Here is a 23,953-nt window from a genome sequence, read left to right as displayed (position 1 = left end):
ATAGTAATCCAGTCTCTGCCCTTATTGTAAATAATACAACTACAGATTCTATCCCATTGCATAGAGGTACCAGACAAGGTTGCCCATTGTCCCCCTTGCTTTTTAACATATCACTTGAACCATTAGCTATATTACTACGGGAGCAGCTAGACGGTATTAGTATTGGGGGACAAAAATTTATACTATCATTATATGCAGATGACCTGCTGGTTTTCTTAAATAACCTTGAAGTTAATCTACCTAAGCTTATATCGAGTATGCAACTTTTCGGCGCAATCTCGGGCTATAGAATCAACTTCAATAAGTCAGAATTATTGTGGATAACAAAACCAATAAATAGGTATACAAAACACCCCATTAAGGAAGCAAAACATATTACCTATTTAGGTATAGTTCTATCCAATAACCCACTAGACTGGTATGATATGAATATTTCACCTTGCTTAGGGGAAATGCAGAAACAACTGGATAGTTGGATTAGCCTCCCGATATCATTAATAACACGTATCAAGCTAATTAAAACTATAATATTTCCCAAAATTCTATACTTTTTGCAAAATATTCCTGTAATGCTTAAAAACAGGGATATTATAAAATTCAATTCTATCTGTGCCAAGTTTATTTGGAAAGGGGGGAAATCGCAGATTGCCCTAACCAGGCTAATGAGTGATAAGATGGCAGCAGGATTAGCATTTCCCAATATTACATTTTATAATTGGGTTTCCCTATTCAAGTTTGCTGTGGATTGGGTGACACAAAAAGAACACTTAACTCTATATCAGTGTGAGTCCAATATTATAGCCCCATTTACTCTGAATGCGTTGCTGCACTGTCCAATCAAAAAATTACCCTGTAATGTTAATAATTTAATTACATTCAAGAATATTATTTGTGCATGGCAGAAGTTCTGTGCTGAAATACAGATTAATCCTTATGCAACCGAATTGTTAACAATTCAGGGAAATCCAGAATTCCAGCCAGGTCATGCCTCTCGAGTCTTCCAGGGCTGGGAGGAAAAGGGATTAAAGTATGTTAAACAACTCCTCCTACCAGATGGCAGGATTGATGTATTTAATTCTATCTGTTCCAAATACGGAATACATAGTAAAGATTTCTTTGCCTATCTACAGGTTCGACATTACCTATCAGATATTCATAAAGAATTTAAACCAAACTGGTCTCTGGGCCCCTTAACAGCCGGAATTAAAATATATCAAGCAGGAAAATTTTCAATTGCAACTTTCTATAGTATCTTAAATACTAATAGTAACTTAAAACAAATCACATATATACAACTGACATGGCTAAGATATTTTCCAAATATATCTACAACAGATGTACAGGGAAGTATCAGAGCAATAAACGAATCATGGGTCCCAACAGCATGGCGTGAATCACATATAAAAATATTATATAATGTTTATATTACTCCTAGTAAAAGGTCGATGTGGTCCGCGAATATCTACCCCTGTACTCGATGTAACAAAGAGAAGGCAGATATACTGCACTGTCTATGGTTATGCCCCAAGATTTACCAATTTTGGTCTAAAATAATTTATTGGATCAATTCGATACTAAATATAAGAATATGCATAGGGCCCCAAGACATTGTTCTCTTGCTAAGATATACACCAGGAGGCAAGGAATATAAACTTATTAATACTTTAATAATACTTGCTCGCAATCTTATACTCAAAACGTGGAAAGCGACATATGCCCCAAAATTTTCTGAATTTAAGAAAGCAGTCATCATGCAACTCACCATTGAACAATATAACATACAGGATCTAAACGTAGAGCAGGTACAGGTATTTTTCTCAAAATGGGAGGAAGTAATCAAATCCCTCCCGAACATTACTCAAATCCAATTGGTCAAACCATTCCGCACTTCTATTTTTGTTATTCAAAATATTCTCACAGGGCGTTTTCCCAGATATTGGACAGATGATTCCATCAATACTGACAGATAAGGGGGGGGGGGCTTCCCTTTTTTTTTTTTTTTTTTCTTTTCTCCCTCTTTTTCTTTTTCTCTCTTCTTCTCTTTTTTCTCTCTCTTTTCTTTTCCGTGTTTTATGTGTATGGTATAATATAATTTCAGTGTATCATATCTTAGGAAAGTATTCTAATCTGAAAATTCAGATGACATGTCTAGTGTGTAGGGAGGGTCAGATAAGAGCATCCTACGTGAAATCAGTATAAGGATACCAAGCTGCTGCAGGTTTTTTTTTTCTTTTTTTCTCTCTTTTTTCTTGTTTTTCATTCCAAAAATTAATAAGATATGATAATATCTATGATACATGTTAGGATGTAATATCCATGTTTGAGTTGATTTGTGATTATTATGAAATATTCATGAATGAATGACAGGACAGGTACACAGGCATTTGATTATTTCGATTGTTTTGCTATTTTTAGGTTAAATTGTAATATCTGTGTTATCTTGCTATATGTATGATATGACTTGATATGATCTGATATGATACTTTCTTGTTCGAAAAATCAATAAAAAATATATTTAAAAAAAAAAAAAAAGTTCCCTCTTCCTTTTGGACCGCGAACAGGTTTGAATAGTATCCCAAACCTCTTTCTGCGATAGGAACCGGGACAATGACCCCTAAGGAGGACAAATCCCGCACGCACCCCAGAAAGGCTTCCCTCTTTTCTGGTCTGGAGAAATCTGCCCTTTGGTGGATGAGATTTGAAACCTTATCTTGTATCCCTGAGTTATGACCTCCAGGACCCATGGATCCTGCATGTCCCTTAACCAAGCGTCTGAAAACAGCAGGAATCATTTTTTAAAGGCAGACGAAAGAGAAAAGGAAGAACCAATTCTATCCCACTCGTTCTTAATAATGTTCGCCATTTTTACAGGTATAGGAAAAGTTAGCGGAGCTACCCTGTCCTCGTACACTCTGTCCAATTTAGGGATCAAAGGTTCCTCAGGCAACTTGGCCTCTGGAACCTATAATGTCGACAGAACCTCCTTTAGAAGAAAACTTAAGTGTTCAATTTTAAATCTAAAGGCTGGCTCCTCCACAGCCGGAGGCCTAGAGGTAGCAGACTCCGATCTAAAAAGTTCACCCTCTGAAGACTCAGAGTGTGACCCATCCTTGGATACTTGAAAAACAGACAAATCTAATAAATCACTGGATGACCCCTGGACCGGAGAGTTATGTTTAACCTTTTGCTTGGCAGGGCGAGGTAAAGCACTAAGAGCCTCAGACACCGCCGTCTTTAACTGCGCGTTAAAGTCTGATGGTAAAAGGCTCCCTCCAGGCGGAGGATCAGGCATGCTACGGGAAGCTGCATGTGATGGAGATGACTGATGGGTATGCACCTTAAGGGAGGCCGAGTCCTCAGAGGTGGACGGCTCAGTAGTACTAAAGGGGTTAAACTTCTTAGACATAATAACCTTGTTGATGCATACAGAACATAGTTTAGAGGGTGGACATACCAAGGCCTCCTCACAGTATAGACAGGTATTACTATTAGGGATAGAGGGAGTACCCTCAAGCATATCAGAATCCTTCATAGCTTGCGCTAATAACAGTAGGACAAAGAATGTTCTTTTTATTTCTCACAAAACGGCACCTTTATACTCCCAATGACTGGACCCAGGCAATCAGAGAAACAATATGTCTTCTCCGACAGTTAGCTCGGTCAGGAAAGTGGAAACGAAAGTGTGACCACACCCAATCGCGTGGTGCACAAGACAGGACCGCCCCTACTATGAGAAAAAGCACGCCAAGCTACAAGCTGTTCAGTGTTCAAAGGGAAAGTAAAAAGCTGTGTATTTCGTTACCGCATAACAACAGTCTATGAGCCCAATAAATCTCCACATAAAGCAGCATAAAATCAAAGTATCACATTTGATTAATCCACACTATTCAATAACCTCCCTCCGGAGAAATTAACCCAAGATCCTATTAAGATAAAAGGAGCCACACTGTGACCCTGTCTTCTAGAGTTTTCAACATATGTAAAAATGTAAACAATATTTCCAGAATCCATGCTGTGGAACAGAAACACAGCCTCTCAAGTGCGACAGTCTTGTAGCATCGCTCCTGACATGGACTTGAGTGAAGAAAAAGCAGACAGTGAAACTCGTCAACACTGGTTGCTTAAAGGAACTGTTAGTAGGCACTCTGGATGGGTTCACAGGAAGACTTTCCCTGCATCTCCATACTCTAACTTTCGTCAATGCTCTCACTGAGAGGATGACAAGACTACTTAAAACTCCAGTCCCATATCGAAGGGCATATATCCCTCCTGAGGAACAACTCCGAAATCTTCTGACACTTCTCTGCCATCCTCCTGTGAGAAAAGGCAAAGAATGACTGGGGGATGGGGAAAGTGGGAGCCTTTGGCTGGGGTGTCTTTGCCTCCTCCTCGTGGCCAGGTTCAGTATTTCCCAACAGTAAGGAATGAAGCCGTGGACTCTCCTTAGAAGGAAATTCTTTTCTATCAAGTATATGCAGTTACACAAGTTAGCATTGCTTTTTTAATATTTATCTGGCTTCAATAAAAAAATGTTTTTATCAGTTCACCACTTTTTTTTCAGTTTATCACTTTAAAAAATTAAACGCATCATAAAAAAGTGTGTAATAAAAAAAAAATACTATTTACTTCTATTATTAAATTACCTCCTTGTATCCTTTATTGATATTTAGCACCTTTCCATGAGAACATGCTGAGGTAGGCTTAGGAGGGTTCACGTGTCTAAAGCATTATATGGCAATTGTGTTTGCAACAATGTTATGTATATAGTGCTCAATATACATGGACCCTCCTGAGCTAGATATGCTCTCATGAAAATGAGCTCAGCTTTAACAAAGGATACTAAGAGAAAGAAGAAAACTGGATTATTATTTTTTTTAATTACAGGTTCTATTTGAACCATGAAAGTTGCATTTTGCTTTTCTTGTTCTTGTAATGGAAACCAACATTTCCCCAAACTAAGCCTGACTACTTACCTCAGCTCATAAGCAAGAAATGACAGAATAAACATCACAAGATGAGTCTAGGGAGTTGTACTATATGGGGCATAAGAGGAATTGACATTTTATTGAAAAGCTGGAGATTTTTATAAAGAGATGTTCAAGTGAAATGTATGCAGAAAACATGCTAAAAAAACTATTAAAATGAATACTGACAGAAATGGTATGTTTGTGCACAATAGGTCCTGTGGTATGCTTCTTGCTAGCTAAAAAAGGATAACTCACTCATCTACAGGGAGTGCAGAATTATTAGGCAAGTTGTATTTTTGAGGATTAATTTTATTATTGAACAACAACCATGTTCTCAATGAACCCAAAAAACTCATTAATATCAAAGCTGAATAGTTTTGGAAGTAGTTTTTAGTTTGTTTTTAGTTATAGCTATTTTAGGGGGATATCTGTGTGTGCAGGTGACTATTACTGTGCATAATTATTAGGCAACTTAACAAAAAACAAATATATACCCATTTCAATTATTTATTTTTACCAGTGAAACCAATATAACATCTCAACATTCACAAATATACATTTCTGACATTCAAAAACAAAACAAAAACAAATCAGTGACCAATATAGCCACCTTTCTTTGCAAGGACACTCAAAAGCCTGTCATCCATGGATTCTGTCAGTGTTTTGATCTGTTCACCATCAACATTGCGTGCAGCAGCAACCACAGCCTCCCAGACACTGTTCAGAGAGGTGTACTGTTTTCTCTCCTTGTAAATCTCACATTTGATGATGGACCACAGGTTCTCAATGGAGTTCAGATCAGGTGAACAAGGAGGCCATGTCATTAGATTTTCTTCTTTTATACCCTTTCTTGCCAGCCACGCTGTGGAGTACTTGGACACGAGTGATGGAGCATTGTCCTGCATGAAAATCATGTTTTTGAAGGATGCAGACTTCTTCCTGTACCACTGCTTGAAGAAGGTGTCTTCCAGAAACTGGCAGTAGGACTGGGAGTTGAGCTTGACTCCATACTCAACCCGAAAAGGCCCCACAAGCTCATCTTTGATGATACCAGCCCAAACCAGTACTCCACCTCCACATTGCTGGCGTCTGAGTCGGACTGGAGCTCTCTGCCCTTTACCAATCCAGCCACGGGCCCATCCATCTGGCCCATCAAGACTCACTCTCATTTCATCAGTCCATAAAACCTTAGAAAAATCAGTCTTGAGATATTTCTTGGCCCAGTCTTGACGTTTCAGCTTGTGTGTCTTGTTCAGTGGTGGTCGTCTTTCAGCCTTTCTTACCTTGGCCATGTCTCTGAGTATTGCACACCTTGTGCTTTTGGGCACTCCAGTGATGTTGCAGCTCTGAAATATGGCCAAACTGGTGGCAAGTGGCATCTTGGCAGCTGCACGCTTGACTTTTCTCAGTTCATGGGCAGTTATTTTGCGCCTTGGTTTTTCCACACGCTTCTTGCGACCCTGTTGACTATTTTGAATGAAACGCTTGATTGTTCGATGATCACGCTTCAGAAGCTTTGCAATTTTAAGAGTGCTGCATCCCTCTGCAAGATATCTCACTATTTTTGACTTTTCTGAGCCTGTCAAGTCCTTCTTTTGACCCATTTTGCCAAAGGAAAGGAAGTTGCCTAATAATTATGCACACCTGATATAGAGTGTTGATGTCGTTAGACCACACCCCTTCTCATTACAGAGATGCACATCACCTAATATGCTTAATTGGTAGTAGGCTTTCGAGCCTATACAGCTTGGAGTAAGACAACATGCATAAAGAGGATGATGTGGTCAAAATACTCATTTGCCTAATAATTCTGCACTCCCTGTATATGGATGTAATACAAAAAGTAGTATTCATGGGTGAAAAGTGCAGTTAAAAAAAATATACAGAAATAAACATCTTAAAGGGATATTATAAAGGGACAGTAAAGTCAAAATGTTACTTCAAGATTCAGAACATGCAATTTTAAACAACTTTCAAGTTTACTTATGTTATCTAAATTGTTTCATTCTCTTGGTATCCTTTGTTGAATAGCATGCCTGGGTAGGCTCAGGAGCAGCAATGCATTACTGGGAGCTAGCTGGTGATTAGTGGCTGCACATACTATATATGCCTCTTGTCATTGGTTCACCCACTGTGTTCAGCTAGCTCTCAGTAGTGCACTGCTGCGCCTTTAATAAAGGATACTAAGAGAATAAAGATAATTTGATGACAGAAATACAATGGAAAGTTATTTTACAATAGTACACTCTATCTGAAGCATGAAAGAAAAATGTCTCATTAAACTGCCCTCTTTCAGACAAAACACAGAAACACTATTTGCAATACCATGTGAATTAACTGTCCCTAGAGAACAAAGAATTCCAATAGTGCGCTTACTGATTTTTTTGAGGCATATCTATTAAACCACGTTATTTCCCATTTCCATTTGTTAACTTATTAAAATGAATCTACAAAGAACAGACATAGTATAGACATGAAAACACAAGTTACTAAATAGTGAATATATTTATTTTAAAGAAATTCACGTCATTTACTTAGAGCAACAGATCTGAATACAAAGAAAAAAACAAAAAGGCATTTACAAAATATATGACAAATACTTTTATTAACTTCCATAGGAAAATATCTGCTTCATATATACCATTAATTGTAGAGAGGTGAAATATATGGTTCAGTATTACAGACTCTTTAGTGTTTGCCACATTCTTCACAAGAATTTGTATACTGAAAACACATAGCTGTAAATATGTCATTTAGCACAAGAGGTTAATTAAAAAATTGAGAACAACATAAACACAATCTTTATTGAAACATAAATATACAGTTAATAAAGTAGAGTAATTAATTGCATTTTGCTGCAAAAGTCATTTATACCAATACAGCCAAAGAAGCATAAAATAGTAAAAAAAAAAAGTTTATTCAAAATAGGTTTAGTAAACCATTTTGAAGGTCTATTTGTGTATAAAAGTAACTTGTAACACAGTCTGCATGCCAAAAAATGCAAACACAATATAAAGATTTTGAAATAGTAAAATATACTACAATAAAATAATACTGACCTTTTGCTGTATGACTGATACGTACAGACATAGTGGTTTCACATTTATTATACAAAAAAATCATTAGTCTGTTCTCTCTTGAATGAATGCATAGTGATATGTGACAGCACAATGTCTGTAATTTGTACTGCAATCTTAGTGTATATGTGTGCGTCATAAGCAGAGAGAACCAGCGCTATATCATTAGACACTGTAGATAGAAACAAACCACTTAGAAGGCACTATTTAGTGAATAGGTCAAACAGAGAGTATTTCAGATAGCACTGACATGTTTTAGATTTGGTGTAAATATATTCATACTGTACTTATATAATACCATATTGTGGGCAAGATTACAAGTCACACAGTATGCCTTTCCCGCGTGCGATACGGTTCTTTTACAAGCAATTGTCCATTGCGCATATTACAAGTTTTGAAAAATCTTGATTGCGCGCATGCAGTCACCTTTTACGCAGCAATCCTTTCACCGCTCCAAGAGCTGTAGTTAACAGTTTTCCGCAACAAAAAAGTTTTACAAAACACTTCAAAAATACATTACAAAGTACAGTTACACTCATATTAACACTGTTCAAAAAAATTATTTAAAAAAATCATTGCACACAAAAGTTATAAGGGCTCAAATATATATATTGAGTGTTAGAGAGAAAAAAGCAGACAATGGGATTTTTCATAGAAATACATACAGATATATTGCTAAAGATGTACTTGTATGTATATATATATATATATATATATATATATACACACACACACACACTGTATATGTATATATATGTTTACATATGTATTGACAGACATATATACACATATAAAAACAAATATATATGTAGATATACAGTATATATATATATATATATATATACTGTATATATAGACATTTATAAAAGTGCATTATATCCCTTTGCCATTAAGTAGATAAAACCATGATAAAACATATTTATGCAATATTCATATTTTAATAAAGATTTTAACTATGTATTTACTGTAAATATTTCACATTTGCTAATGCGAATATGCTATGTTGTATGCGCAACGGGTGTTCGTTTTTTTTTTTTCTTCTGCATTGACTTCTATGGGGAATGTGAAATTGCTATGGTGATTGCGCAATTTCGGGTGCCCACAGTGTTTTCACTGCTGGGAAAAAACAGCTTTGCTGCGCGACTTGTAATCTTACCCAGTATGTTTATAGTACATATGTGTTAGCTACAATATTGTAACTACCAACTTTGTTTAAAATGCAAAGTTATATGAAATGCAATGACATTCAGTTTAGTCAACGATCATTCACTCAAAAAGCATTATTTGCCAATAGCTAGTATACACTTATTCATACAGTCTACAGAAAGGCACATTTTCACATATATGGTTTGTCAGATTTATAAAGAACATTATCCATATCATGGCAGCTTTTTCCATTTGAATGTTCACTGTTGTAATTGTGAATGTACAGAGTTCCCTGCTCAGAGACTGAAGAAACGGTGTATGATGCTGAGCGCAGAGCTTCCGAATGCGTAAAGCTATTTCCAAATTGGATTCTGTATTGATTCCAGTGCCTTTTTAGAACACCTTGGACCTAAAATGAGAATCAAATACAGTTTAATACATCAATTTATGGTTCTGCAGTTCTTATGTGCTCTTCACACTTTAACTTCTACAGATTTAATAATATTAACCCCTTAAGGACCACAACACTTTTCCATTTTCTGACCATTTGGGACCAAGGCTAATTTTACATTTCTGCTGTGTTTGTGTTTAGCTGTAATTTTCCTCTTACTCATTTACTGTACCCACACATATTATATACCGTTTTTCTCGCCATTAAATGGACTTTCTAAAGATACCATTATTTTCATCATATTTTAGGATTTACTATAAAAAATGATAAAATATGAGGAAAAAATGGAAAAACACACTTTTTCTTACTTTGACCCCCAAAATCTGTTACATATCTACAACCACCAAAAAAACACCCATGCTAAATAGTTTCTAAATTTTGTCCTGAGTTTAGAAATACCCAATGTTTACATGTTCTTTGCTTATAGGGCAATAAATACAAGTAGCACTTTGCTATTTCCAAACCATTTTTTTTTTTCAAAATTAGCGCTAGTTACATTGGAACACTGATATCTTTCAGGAATCCCTGAATATCCCTTGACATGTATATATTTTTTTTTAGTAGACAACCCAAAGTATTGATCTAGGCCCATTTTGGTATATTTCATGCCACCATTTCATTGCCAAATGCGATCAAATAAATTTTTTTTTCACAAACTTTAGGTTTCGCACTGAAATTATTTACAAACAGCTTGTGCGATTATGGCACAAATGGTTGTAAATGCTTCTCTGGGATCCCTTTTGTTCAGAAATAGCAGACACATATGGCTTTGGCGTTGTTTTTTGGTAATAAGAAAGGCCACTGCGCACTACACTTGTATTATGCCCAGCAGTGAAGGGATCAATTAGGTAGCTTGTAGGGTTAATTTTAGCTTTAGTGTAGAGATCAGCCTCCCACCTGAAACATCAGACCCCCTGATCCCTCCCAAACAGCTCTCTTCCCTCCCCCATCCCACAATTGTCCCTGCTATCTTAAGTACTGGCAGAAAGTCTGCCAGTACTAAAAAAAAATACTTTTTTTTTTTAAAATATCTATTCAGCTGTGATGGACCCCCCTTAGACCCCAACCTCCCTGATCCCCCCCAAACCGCTATCTAACCCTCCCCCCGCTACCTATTTGCCGCCATCTTGGGTACTGGCAGCTGTCTGCCAGTACCCAGTTTGCCCCCCAAAATATTTTTATAAAATATTAATTTTTCTGTAGTATAGATGCCACCCCTCAATACCCCCCCCCCCCCGATCCTTTGATCTTTTTTTTTTCCCCTTCCCTCCTTCCCATTCAGTTACATTGGTGGCAGTAGTCACTGCGTGTGCCCCCTACAGGCCCCCCACGCTCCCGGCAACCGGGGTGCACATTGCACATAAAGGAGCCGGATGCCGGGTAGCGATGGGCCGCCCACCCGCCTCCCTGCTAAGGCTCCCACCAACGATCGGCTCTCTCTGCATCGGTGTGTAAAAAAATGGTATTGCAGGATGCCTCAATATCGATCAGGATCGCTTCCACCGCTTCAAACCCCTAAGGACCTACAGGGCACGTCGTTGGTCATTAACTGACTTTTTTTTGTAGGACGTACCCTGTATGTTCTTGGTCGTTAAGGGGTTAAAGGGACAGGAAACCCCAACATTTTCTTTCATGATTCAGAACATACACTTTTAAACAACTTTCCAATTTACTTCTATCATTAAATTTGCTTCATTATCTTGTTATCTTTTGCGGAAGGAACAGCATTGCACTACTGGCAGCTAGCTGAACACATCTAGCTAACCAATCACAAGAGACAAATGTATTCAGGCGCCAATTAGCAGCAGCTCCCACTAGTGTAGTATATGTGCATATTCTTTTTCAACAAGAGAAACTAAGAGAACAAAGCACATTTGAAAAGTGTCTTCAAATTTTATGCTCTAGCTGAATCATGCAAGTTTAAATTTGACTTTCCATTTCCTATCCCTTTTATGTATGAACCATAAACATATTTTGCACTTTCCCTTCTAAACCAAAGAAAGATCCAGAATTCATGGCTTCGTATAGACCCATTGCGCTTCTCAATTCAGATTACAAAACTTCTGACTTCAATGTTAGCCAAAAGGTTTTTAACTAATCACACATTACTCATAAGGATCAAACTGGATTTATTAAAGGACGCACTTCCTACTTGAACTTAACGTGAAAGTCAATCCTAGCATTTGTGAAACGCTAGAATTGACTATTGAAACAAATAATTGTGACTTTTATTCATGAAGTATAACGCTGTTTTGCTTGAGAGGTGATGTTTTCACCTCTTAGTAAATCCGGCTTGTCTCCCTGTGATGCTGGATTTCCCTTACGCTATTTGCTAAGATTTGCTTAGCAGCTCAGAACGGCTAACACTTCAAACAAATAAAGGAGCTTTCTGCATGAAGTCTGTTAGTCTCCTGAAAGTCTCCTTTATTTGTTTCAGCGGTCAATCTTAGCGTGCAAGAATTGACTTTCACTTCAAGAAAGGTATTTTTGACTGTTATTTTGATCTATTAAAAAGAAAATGTATAGGATAGGGAATGATATTGGCATTCTTGCAGTTGATGCTGAAATGGCTTTTGATTTTGTAACCTGGAATGACCAAGACAAGCAGTGTTGGCAAAGGTTGCATATTAGTAAAAAACAAATATTAATATCAACATAAAATGTAATTTATTAAATGTAATTATTCTTTATCCAGGGGAAGACCTGGGTATCACTCAATTTGTTATTATAGTGTTTTAATTGGAAGAAATATAATTCTTAGGGGAATGGAAGAAAAATAAAGTGCCACATTTAAAGAAATTTCTTGACATCAGTAATGAACAGGTGTTTATTGAACAAGACATAAATATGTCTTCAGAATTAAATATTAAAAGTTTGTTTTGCAAAACCGGGGAAAATTTTGAATCAACCTAGAAATGTTATTGTACAAATTCTTCAACCGTTTAAAAGTTTTAAAACTTTATTAAAAGAAAAACGTATTGGCAATTAGGTTTGGTTCTTTATGGGAGGAGTCAGGAATTCTGGATGTATATAAAGATGAACTTTTTTTTAGCACTGCTGTTTGAAAATATTAATCAGTTGTAATATTGTGGAATATTATATACATATTAAATATATATTGAATATATACTGATAGTAGGTTAGAATAGAAAGCAGATTACCCCTTAATGACAACAGCACTTTTCCATTTTCTGTCCGTTTGGGACCAAGGCTATTTTTACATTTTTGCTGTGTTTGTGTTTAGCTGTAATTTTCCTCTTACTCATTTACTGTACCCACACATATTATATACCGTTTTTCTCGCCATTAAATGGACTTTCAAAAGATACCATTATTTTCATCATATCTTATAATTTACTATAAAAAAAAAATATGAGGAAAAAATGAAAAAAAAAACCACACACTTTTTCTAACTTTGACCGCCAAAATCTGTTACACATCTACAACCACCAAAAAACACCCATGCTAAATAGTTTCTAAATTTTGTCCTGAGAAATACCCAATGTTTACATGTTCTTTTTTTGTAAGTTATAGGGCCATAAATACAAGTAGCACTTTGCTATTTCCAAACCACTTTTTTTCAAAATTAGCGATAGTTACATTGGAACACTGATATCTTTCAGGAATCCCTGAATATCCCTTGACATGTATATATTTTTTTTAGAAGACATCCCAAAGTATTGATCTAGGCCTATTTTGGTATATTTCATGCTTCCATTTCACCGCCAAATGCGATCAAATACAAAAAATCGTTCACTTTTTCACAAATTTTTTCACAAACTTTTGGTTTCTCACAAACAGCTTGTGCAATTATGGCATTAATGGTTGTAAATGCTTCTCTGGGATCCCCTTTGTTCAGAAATAGCAGACATATATGGCTTTGGCATTGCTTTTTGGTAATTAGGAGGCCGCTAAATGCCACTGCGCACCACACGTGTATTATGCCCAGCAGTGAAGGGGTTAATTAGGGAGCATGTAGGGAGCTTTTTGGGGTAATTTTAGCTTTAGTACATTGTAGTAAACAACCCAAAGTATTGATCTAGGCCCATTTTGGTATATTTCATGCCACCATTTCACCGCCAAATGCGATCAAATAAAAAAAAAAACGTTACATTTTTCACAATTTCAGGTTTCTCACGGAAATAATTTACAAACAGCGTGTGCAATTATGGCACAAATGGTTGTAAATGCTTCTCTGGGATCCCCTTTGTTCAGAAATAGCAGACATATATGCTTTGGCATTGCTTTTTGGCAATTAGAAGGCCGCTAAATGCCGCTGCGCACCACAGGTTTATTATGCTCAGCAGTGCAGGGGTTAATTAGGGAGCATGTAGGGTTAATTTTAGCTTTAGTGTAGTAGACAACCCAAAGTATTGATCTAGGCCCATTTTGGTATATTTCATGCCACCATTTCACCGCCAAATGCGATCAAATAAAAAAAATAGTTCCCTTTTTCACAAACTTTAGGTTTCTCACTGAAATTATTTACAAACAGCTTGTGGAATTATGGCACAAATGGTTGTAAATGCTTCTCTGGGATCCCCTTTGTTCAGAAATAGCAGACATAAATGACTTTGGCGTTGCTTTTTGGTAATTAGAAGGCCGCTAAATGCCGCTGCACATCACAGGTGTATTATGGCTAGCAGTGAAGGGGTTAATTAGGTAGCTTGCAGGGTTAATTTTAGCTTTAGTGTAGAGATCGGCTTCCCACCTGAAACATCAGACCCCCTGATGCCCCCCAAACAGCTCTCTTCCCTCCCCCACCCCACAATTGTCCCCGCCATCTTAAGTACTGGCAGAAAGTCTGCCAGTACCAAAATAAAAGGTATATTTGGGCTTTTTTGTGTTTTTTTTATAGCATATTTACATATGCTGCTGTGTAGGATCCCCCCCTTAGCCCCCAACCTCACTGATCCCCCACCAAACAGCTCTCTAACCCTCCCCCTCTACCTTAATGGGCGCCATCTTGGGTACTGGCAGCTGTCTGCCAGTACCCAGTTTAGAAAAAATTATGCTTTTTTGATTTTTTTTGCCCTTTTCTGTAGTGTAGCTACCCCCTCCTCCCAGATCCCTTAGATTGTTTTTAAATAGAAAATCCCCCCTTTTCTCCCACTTATTAACATTACATTTTTCTGTAGTGTATCGGTTCCCACCCGCTCCCGCCCCGTGCACGCCCGCCGCCCCCTGTGCACGTGTGCCCGTCCGTCGGTCCCGCCCCCCTCCACATCACACAGCCCATCGATGGCCGCCCACCCGCCTCCCACCCACCAACGATACTGGACATCGATGTCCGGTGCAGAGAGGGCCACAGAGTGGCTCTCTCTGCATTGGGTCGCCATGCAGGGTTATTGCAGGATGCCTCGAGGCATCACTGCAATAACCGGAAAGCGACTGGAAGCGAGCAGGATCACTTCTAGCTGCTTTCCAGACCGAGGACATGCAGGGTACGTCCTCAGGCGTTAACTGTCTTTTTTTAGAGAACGTACCCTGCACGTCCTCGGTCATTAAGGGGTTAAAGATATTATTATGATGTTAGCAGTAGATTTGCATATGGTAAGGGATTTAAAAGAGGTCTATTTTTGTATAACATCTTCTCTTGTAAGCAATGTCTTATTTAATGAAACTCCATACTCTGTAAAAGAAGATTTATCATTCAAGATTTCATGTCTCTTATTTTATTTTCATACTGAGCTTCCTGTTGTAATAATGCCAATCAATCTTTAAGAGAAAATATTAGAAAATGTGAGGATATAAAAAGGGATATTAAACAGTGCTCCTTAGGTAAAAACAAATATGTTAAATCAAAGTAAATATAAAAAGGAAAAGATTGTGTAAAAACATCAAATAACTAGTTTTCTTGCAAAATTAGTACTACGAAATTGTCAGTGTAGCCCTGCCCCAAGTGTGATAAGAGTAGAGATTTTTTTTTAAAAACAAAATTTATGCTTACCTGATAAATGTATTTATTTCTAGATATGGTGAGTCTACGGCTTGAGTAATTACTGTTGGAAATATCACACTGAGTACCAGAAATAAATGTTTTTTCAAACTGGACAGTTTAAAATGTTGCATCGTTTTATTTTAAAGCAAAAGGGAAATGAATAAGCTGTTGAAATAGAAAATTCAGCCTTACTTTCAGTTTAAACTTGAATTGTTTTATCAAGTAAATGTGTGTCAGAAAATAAAGCCTAATAAAAACATTTTCCCCTTAGTTAGTCTTGCACATGCTACAGTGCCAGCTTCATGCCACAGTGTAACCCATACAACATGATTATCTATGGTTCAATAAAAAAGCAGTGTCTTTTAATTTGTTAAGTGCATGGTCTCCCCAATTGGTAGAAAAAGCACTTACCTGCCCCGCTGTCCGGCATGTAGACAGTTACAAGGTATGAGAAGACACAGTTTTTCACAGAGACCTTTGAAAAAGAAAGAACAGAGTAGCCAACTCTGGCTTTCTAAACTAGGGCAGCAACTGTTAGGAAAATGCAGTAAGTACCTCTTTACAAGTTCCTAACTGCTTTAAAGCCACCACTACCCGACTGCAAGGAATGATGTTGAATACGGCTATACCCCAAAACTTGCTTGTAGATAAAATCTAATTTTTTCTTCAGACACCTAAACTTTACCTCCTCCATACACCGAAGCCAAAGAGAATGACTGGGGGTAAGGGAGTGATACTTAGCAGTTTAACTGTGGTGCTCTGTAGTGCATGTAACTAACTGAAAGTCCTGGCAGTGAAACAAAGTGAAATACTTGCTCTTCAGATATTTCACTAAAATTCAACAGCATAAGATGTTAGAAGACTACTGACACATATGTCTCCTGCTCCTGCAAAGCACACAGTGTCCTGGGTGTAACTAGTAAATGGTATTCTCTGACAGACAGACAAAAGTCTATGAACATTTATGAGTAAATACTTTTTACTCTTTCATGTTGGAGGCCTCCATGTAACCTTTAAGCAGATATCTTGACCCTTGCAGTAATGAGAACTCTGTACTTAGAGGTTCACACTCTTCTTTGGTCATCTGTACAAAAAAAGGAACTGCTCAGGCTGTCACACAGCTCCTGCTCAGGCTACGTAATTCCAAACAAAAAGGAAGAGAACTAAAGCTGTAACGTATTAATAAGGAATGTGATATAGAACAAACCTTATGTGGGTCATGATCTTAACATTAACAAAAGCAGCCAAAAACTTTTGAAGATTGGTAAATGGAGGTTTTTCTGCTGTTGTTTTTCTTCATACTCCCTTCTCAAGGGAATGCACAACCATTTTATAAAAGTTGTATGGCCAAATATTAGGCTCCACACCAGGTAAATGTTTAATTAGCCATTTAATGCCACCTGTATGCATAAAGATGAGGTGTCCCCAATGGCAGTTGTATGCCCAAAACTAGACCTTAATCCAGATGAAACATAACACCAGATGTAAGTCTACTTTTATGCCAGCTACATGCTCAATATCCGCCCTCAGACCAACGGTCTTCATCAACCGATATAAGTAACCTACTTACCAAAACATTATCCCCCAGACCAGGTGCAATTCCCTATCAATGTCTGTATGCGAGCTGTATACCCAACCATCATCCTCTAATGTAAATGTATGCCTGTGGTAACCTGTGTTATGTTTGTTGTATGTTCAAACATCACCATGTACATGTCACCAACACATATTAGTCCTCAGACTAGATGCTCTAAGTAACCGTGTTAATGAAACCTGTATGTGCAGACAGTAGACCTCAAACCAACAACATGTCCCCAGCACCACTGTATACCATATTTATACTCGTTAGCTGTAAGACCATATACGTGCCCCCAGAACTGATGTTTGACAACAACTACATGGTTAAACAGTCTTCAGACAAGATGCTTGTCCTCAGCAGCCAATGAGTACCAACTGTTTAATCAAAGATTATCTACCAATAAACAGTGCTGAGTGCAACTACATGACCAAACATTAACCTTTAGACTAGCTTTAGCTTTCCAAAAACATCATCCCCTATAGACTATGTGCAATTCCCTACCAACCTCTGTATGCCAGCTGTATAACTAAACATCATCCTCTAAAGCAGATGCTGTTTGTGCAAACATCTGTACTATATGCATAAAATCTCATACACATACACTTTATGCCAAAACATTAGCAATCTCTGTGGTACAGATGCATGACCCGAAAATTAGCCTTCCGACGTGATGTATTTCCTTAGAACCCACTATGTGTATGCCCAAGCATTAGCCTTCAGAGCAGGGTCATGCCACCATTAAACCTCTATATGCCAGTTGTAGGCAAACATATCTGCACCTCCAACACGCTGACAGGACAGCAACTCCCTGAAGAGATGTGGAAGATTGTTACCTACTCGAGAAAGAAATATGGCGCCTCAGCACATAGTATGACACAAATACAACTGTACAGTATTTGCTGTTTTAATGACTGTGCAACATTAATAAAGATGATTTACAACCAACAAGAATGTATTAATTATGATTTATTATAAAATATTTAAATATATTACCTCTCCGTTGAAAAAGCAAAAGATGGTTGCAACCAATAATCCCTGAAGGAAGAAAAAAATAATGTGTTACAGAGTAGAAAGTTTTTTACGACACTTTGTAATCAATAAAAATATATTTGAATGTAACGCATGATTCATTTAGGACTAAAAAACATAAATGCATTTGGGCTATATTTAAAAGGCTGTAAAAAGTTTCAAATTATTTATTTTAAACTTAATGACTTGACTACTGTAATAACCTACTTACTGGCTTCCGCCTCTCCCCCCTTCAATCCATCCTAAAAGCCTCTGCCAGGCTAATCCACCTTTCCCGTCGCTCTGTATCTGCTGCACCTCTCTGCGAGTCCCTTCATTGGCTCCCCATTCACAGAAGAATTAAATTCAAAATTCTCAGCCTTACATACAAAGCTCTCACCAACACCGCTCCCCTCTACCTATCCTCTCTAATCAACAAGTATACTCCAGCCTGCCCACTAAGATCCAACAATGACCTGCTCCTTGCATCCGCAACTATCACCTCCTCTCATGCTAGACTGCAGGACTTCTGTCGTGCAGCACCTACCCTCTGGAACTCTCTCCCTAGTGCTGTCAGTGCTGCCCTAATCTTTTTTCCTTTAAATGCTCCCTGAAGACGTTTTTGTTTAGAGAAGCCTAGCACCCAACTCAATAATAAATAAATTAATTTCACTTACTTAACATTTCCCTCATCTAACTCTGTATTAACATCTTTCTCAATCTTGCAGTCCTCACCTCCTGTTTCTCAACCTCCTACCCTTCTAGATTGTAAATTCCCACGGGAATAGGGGCCTCAATTCCTGATGTATGTGTTTGTAAATGTTGTCCTGACTCTTACAAGTTTTATATCATTGTTTTATTTAAATTAATTGTACCCATGGACAGCGCCGCGGATTATGTTGGCGCTTCATAAATAAAGTATAAGAATAAAAATAATAACTTCAATTAAAGTTTATTTTGCTTCACTGAATACAAATATGGTTACTATGATGAAAACAGATCCAAACTCTAATATTTGACTCAGACCTATAGAAATGTACCTGCTTGGTTTATAAAAACACAACACATTGCACTGACCTATGTAAGACTTATAACAAATGCTTACAACACAGACACAAAGACTAACTAAATTGTCAGTGATATGGCTTGTTACATTCTTGTGTAATACTTTAAAAAAAAACAACAAAGATCTTAGATACCTCTTGGTCATTGTGAAAATATATTAGTTCTTTCTGCTAAAGATTACCAACAAATCATATGGGCAGTTTAGCTGCCATATCCTACCTTATCTTTACTGCTCTCTGCTGGTGGACACTTGTACTGCAACTTTGTTTTGATTCCCCAATACAAATATTTACTGAATGTTATGTGTTAAACTACTTAAAAGGGTCAGACTATACAAAACAATGAAAAAATAAGACTGAGTAAAAAGTAAATACAGAAAATTAATACACACATGGTGGTTTCCATTTGCTTGTAATTTAGGTAGCCTAAAATGAATAAACCATTAGATTTATTTGACAGGAATAATATTCAACAGAACACAGATGTATTCCCTGCCAGAGTCCGACTTCAGTAGTAGATTCTTCTTGCAGGTTTTTACGATTTTGATAACAGTTAGTAAGGACAACAAAAGGATGTCCACCTCTTCCTTATAATGTAAAATGGTTAGTTCAATTCAATTGAGAAGATCTAAAGTCCAAACCCACGTATATTTAGGTTCTGAGGGATGGATAAAGCAATGTATCAACTGAATATATTGAAGTAGTAAAGAAATAGTATGAACTATATAACAAATAAGAAAAAAACAGTATAATTGCTTCACAAATATTATGGGGTATTGCTACAAACTGATTTAAAGCAAATGCATTAAAGGGACAGTCAACACCCAAATTGTTATTGTTTTTAAAAAAAATAGATAATACCTTTACTACCAATTCCCCAGCTTTGCACAAGCATCATTATTATATATACTTTATAACATTTATAAAGTAAAATTTCTACCTGTTTCTAAGCCATTACAGACAGCATCTTAGCACATGCTTTTTTATTAGCTTTTCACAATAGGAGACTGCTAGTTCATATGGACCGTAAAGATAACATTGTGCTCAAGCCATGAAGTTGTGCACAACACAGCATTGATTGGCTAAAATGCAAGCCAATTAGATAACAAATAAAAAAAAGTCATGTGATCAGGGGGCTGTCAGAAGAGGCTTAGATACAATGTAATCACAGAGGTAAAAAGAATATAAATATAACCATGTTGGCTGTACAAAACTGGGGAATGGTTAATAAAGGGATTATCTTTTTAAACAATAACATTTTTTGGAGTTGACTGTCCCAAGTAATATAGAGCTTGGATAGGTCCAATAGTATTAAAGGTTTGTAGGTAAAAGAGTTTAGGCGATTAAGAGTCTGGAGATCCCTCCTTAAAGTGAATGTAAAGTTTAATGAGAAAGTGCCCGGTTTTTAAAATTACTATTAAAAACAGGGGCAATTTCATTCTTAAACTTTACATTGAAGGGTTTTTGTTTATTACCTTTTTCTTTAGGAAAACCAGACTGGCAATCCTCCGTCCGCTTCTCATGCTATACTTTGCCAAAACCGGATTCCTCCAATCGTTGTGAGCCCTCCAAGCTGTCCAGCCCGCACAACGATTGGAGGAAGCCGAATTCGTCATTGATATGCACAGCAAAAGAAGCGGGCAGAGGATCGGCAGTCTAGTTTTCCCGACTGCTTGTATAATACATAGGCGTTGAAGACTGCCCTTTGTGTGAGGTATACGGCAACTTTTTATACCAAATGGTGGTTTTGCGATGCACCAGGTATGGCTTCAAACACTGGTCAGCCAGGTTGACTCCCACATATATTTATTGTAATCAAGGACACACTTTAGTTTGTTGATTGGCTCATGCCCTCCTCTTTCTGTAACTGGCTCTGTTGGTTCAGTGTGCATCGTGGATAAAACTGGACGTCTTTCTTGTCCGTACATCTGAGCACCAAAAGTTCTCCCTGACGCAAAGCAGATGTGTTTCCACGCTTTTGCTTGGGCCGCACCAACTGTTCGGGAAATCCTCTCCTGTTTTTTCTGATTGTGCCACAAGCGTCAAAATAAAAACAAAATTTTCAAATAACTCAATATTTTGTAAAATTTCACCCCATAGCGAGCCATTTTTGCTTAAACAGCAGTCTCCCCTTACATTGCATTAGAGACTAATCAATAGAAATTAGTTGCTTGGGAACATTTCAGAAAATCTTTTAGATAAATATGTTAAAAAGGGGCATATTTTGACAAGCCTGTCATAATTTGGATCACTTTTTGGGGGGCACACACTATTGTCAGTAAAATGTAAAAAACGGAGAAGCATCTGGTGTCTGATCCTAGACATGATTACTCGGAAAAGGGGCGTAGTCAGAATGGGGTTTTTGCTCCAATACATTTTGATGGCAGTTTTTTTTATAATGCCCATAACAAGCAACAGCACCCAAAATCTTCCCTTCTCTGCCATGTAAGTGCTGTGCCAAAGCTTACGTTTCACATAGGTGGATACTGACTTAGTTTCTAAGATTGTTGGTCATAAAGGATTGTTGGCTCTGCCAGATTTTCAAAGAAGTTGTCTGGGAGAAAGTTTCATTTAATCAATTGGCTCATTTTACTATAAAAAGGGGCACATAAGAAACTTCCAAATGTGGAGGTACTCACACGGATTCCTCTGATGCAAGCTCTTGGGAGACTACGGAGGCATCAGAGAGGCTGGATAAGTCATCAATGTCAGAGGCAGTCATCAGACACAGCAGCAGTTTCACTGTTTGACTCTGCAAGTATTCTGTAAGCCTTATCAGCATTATATAAATTTGCCATTTTTTACTGGCAAAACTTTTTTATAGTATTTTTTATCTTCCTAAATGTAATTATGTACAACTTTCTTTTTTAAAGATTTTCTCCCTTTCAGTAAACCTTTACCGGGTTCAACCGTAACTCTAATCCAAACCCCCCCAAAACCCAAACCCTTAGAACGACCCTATGATGGGTTCCAATCAGGCTTAACACTAATCCAACCCCTCAAATTACCCCTAATATATTTTAAAAAGGCCAAATAAACTTAAAAAATTATTTTAAAAAGTCAGGCCTGATCACAAATAATAACAGTGTGATTCTGTGATCAAATGGTTAACGTTAATTTAAAACCCTGAACCTTTACCCAAACACTAAATAAAGTATTATGAAGTATTTAAGGTATTATTAAAAGTATTATTTACTATTTAAAGGGGGGGAATTCAGCCTGTTCACCACAGATCACAATGCTTGCTGTAATGATCACAGTGAAGGGTCTGTGATCAAGGGGTTAATGTTAACCTAAAACTCCAAAACCTTACCCCCTCACACTAAATAAAATATTATTAACTATTTAAGGCATTATTAAAAGTATTGTTTAACTATTTCCAGCTCTGATCACTACAGATCACAATGCTGACTGAAATTATCACAGTGAAGGGTCTGTGATCAAAGGGTTAATGTTAACCTAAAACCCCCAAAGCCTTAACCTTATACTAAATAAAGTATAATTAAGTTGTTAGTTTATTAAAATTATTAACTATATAAAAAAAAATTAAAAAATCATCCCTGATCACCACAGATCACTGTAATGATCACAGTGGCAGGGCTGTTATTAAGGGGTTAATTAAAAAAATGTGTGTGTTTGAGACATTTATCCAAACAATTTAGCAACAACTCTCACTGGAACACTAAGTGATTGAGAGAGACAGAGCTGCACTTCTAATGTTACTGTGATTAATACAGTAACATTATGATTGATGTGATTCGCTATCACAGTGATCGCATGACTACTTGGGTAATAATAACTAGTATTTATATAGCGCCTTTTTCCCAGTGGGACTCAAAGAGCTTGTTCAGCGCTCACTCTCGGAATGAAACAAATCGGCAGCTGAATAGTAATAGTTGTTATTTAGTGACTGACCCCCGGACTCATTGCTTCAGTTGCGAGGCGTGTTCCCGGGGCTCAGGGCGGGCAGGAGATCCTGGCAATCCCTTCAGAATGTGGCACAAAAGTGAGGTTGTTCCATTACATCACTAGGCTCCTTAAGACCCTGTATATAAACTTTCCAATTTATTCTATTCTCTAATGTGAGCATTTAATCCAAATATATTCACTTTTGATAATAACATAATTTATGTAAGAACTTACCTGATAAATTCATTTCTTTCATATTAGCAAGAGTCCATGAGCTAGTGACGTATGGGATATACATTCCTACCAGGAGGGGCAAAGTTTCCCAAACCTTAAAATGCCTATAAATACACCCCTCACCACACCCACAAATCAGTTTAATGAATAGCCAAGAAGTGGGGTGATAAGAAAAAAGTGCGAAAGCATATAAAATAAGGAATTGGAATAATTGTGCTTTATACAAAAAAATCATAACCACCACAAAAAGGGTGGGCCTCATGGACTCTTGCTAATATGAAAGAAATGAATTTATCAGGTAAGTTCTTACATAAATTATGTTTTCTTTCATGTAATTAGCAAGAGTCCATGAGCTAGTGACGTATGGGATAATGACTACCCAAGATGTGGATTTTTCCACGCAAGAGTCACTAGAGAGGGAGGGATAAAATAAAGACAGCCAATTCCTGCTGAAAATAATCCACACCCAAAATAAAGTTTAATGAAAACATAAGCAGAAGATTCAAACTGAAACCGCTGCCTGAAGTACTTTTCTACCAAAAACTGCTTCAGAAGAAGAAAACACATCAAAATGGTA

General features: G+C 37.2%; 1 protein-coding gene across 1 annotated transcript in view; it reads right to left on the bottom strand.

Moving 5' to 3' along the window:
- Positions 1-7,453: 7,453 nt before the first annotated feature.
- The window catches only part of CALCRL (calcitonin receptor like receptor), a 137,632-nt gene continuing 121,132 nt past the window's right edge, over positions 7,454-23,953 (bottom strand). Inside the window, exons 11-12 of the mRNA XM_053712849.1 lie at positions 18,155-18,196; positions 7,454-9,599 (exon numbers count right to left, since the gene is read on the bottom strand). Coding sequence (XP_053568824.1) covers positions 9,381-9,599; positions 18,155-18,196 — 261 coding nt within the window. The 3' untranslated portion in view covers positions 7,454-9,380. The remainder of the gene's footprint in view (positions 9,600-18,154; positions 18,197-23,953) is intronic.

This window comes from Bombina bombina, chromosome 1, assembly GCF_027579735.1.
Source record: "Bombina bombina isolate aBomBom1 chromosome 1, aBomBom1.pri, whole genome shotgun sequence".
NCBI classification, from domain to species: Eukaryota; Metazoa; Chordata; class Amphibia; order Anura; family Bombinatoridae; genus Bombina; species Bombina bombina.
This window is presented reverse-complemented; position numbering and strand designations above follow the sequence as displayed.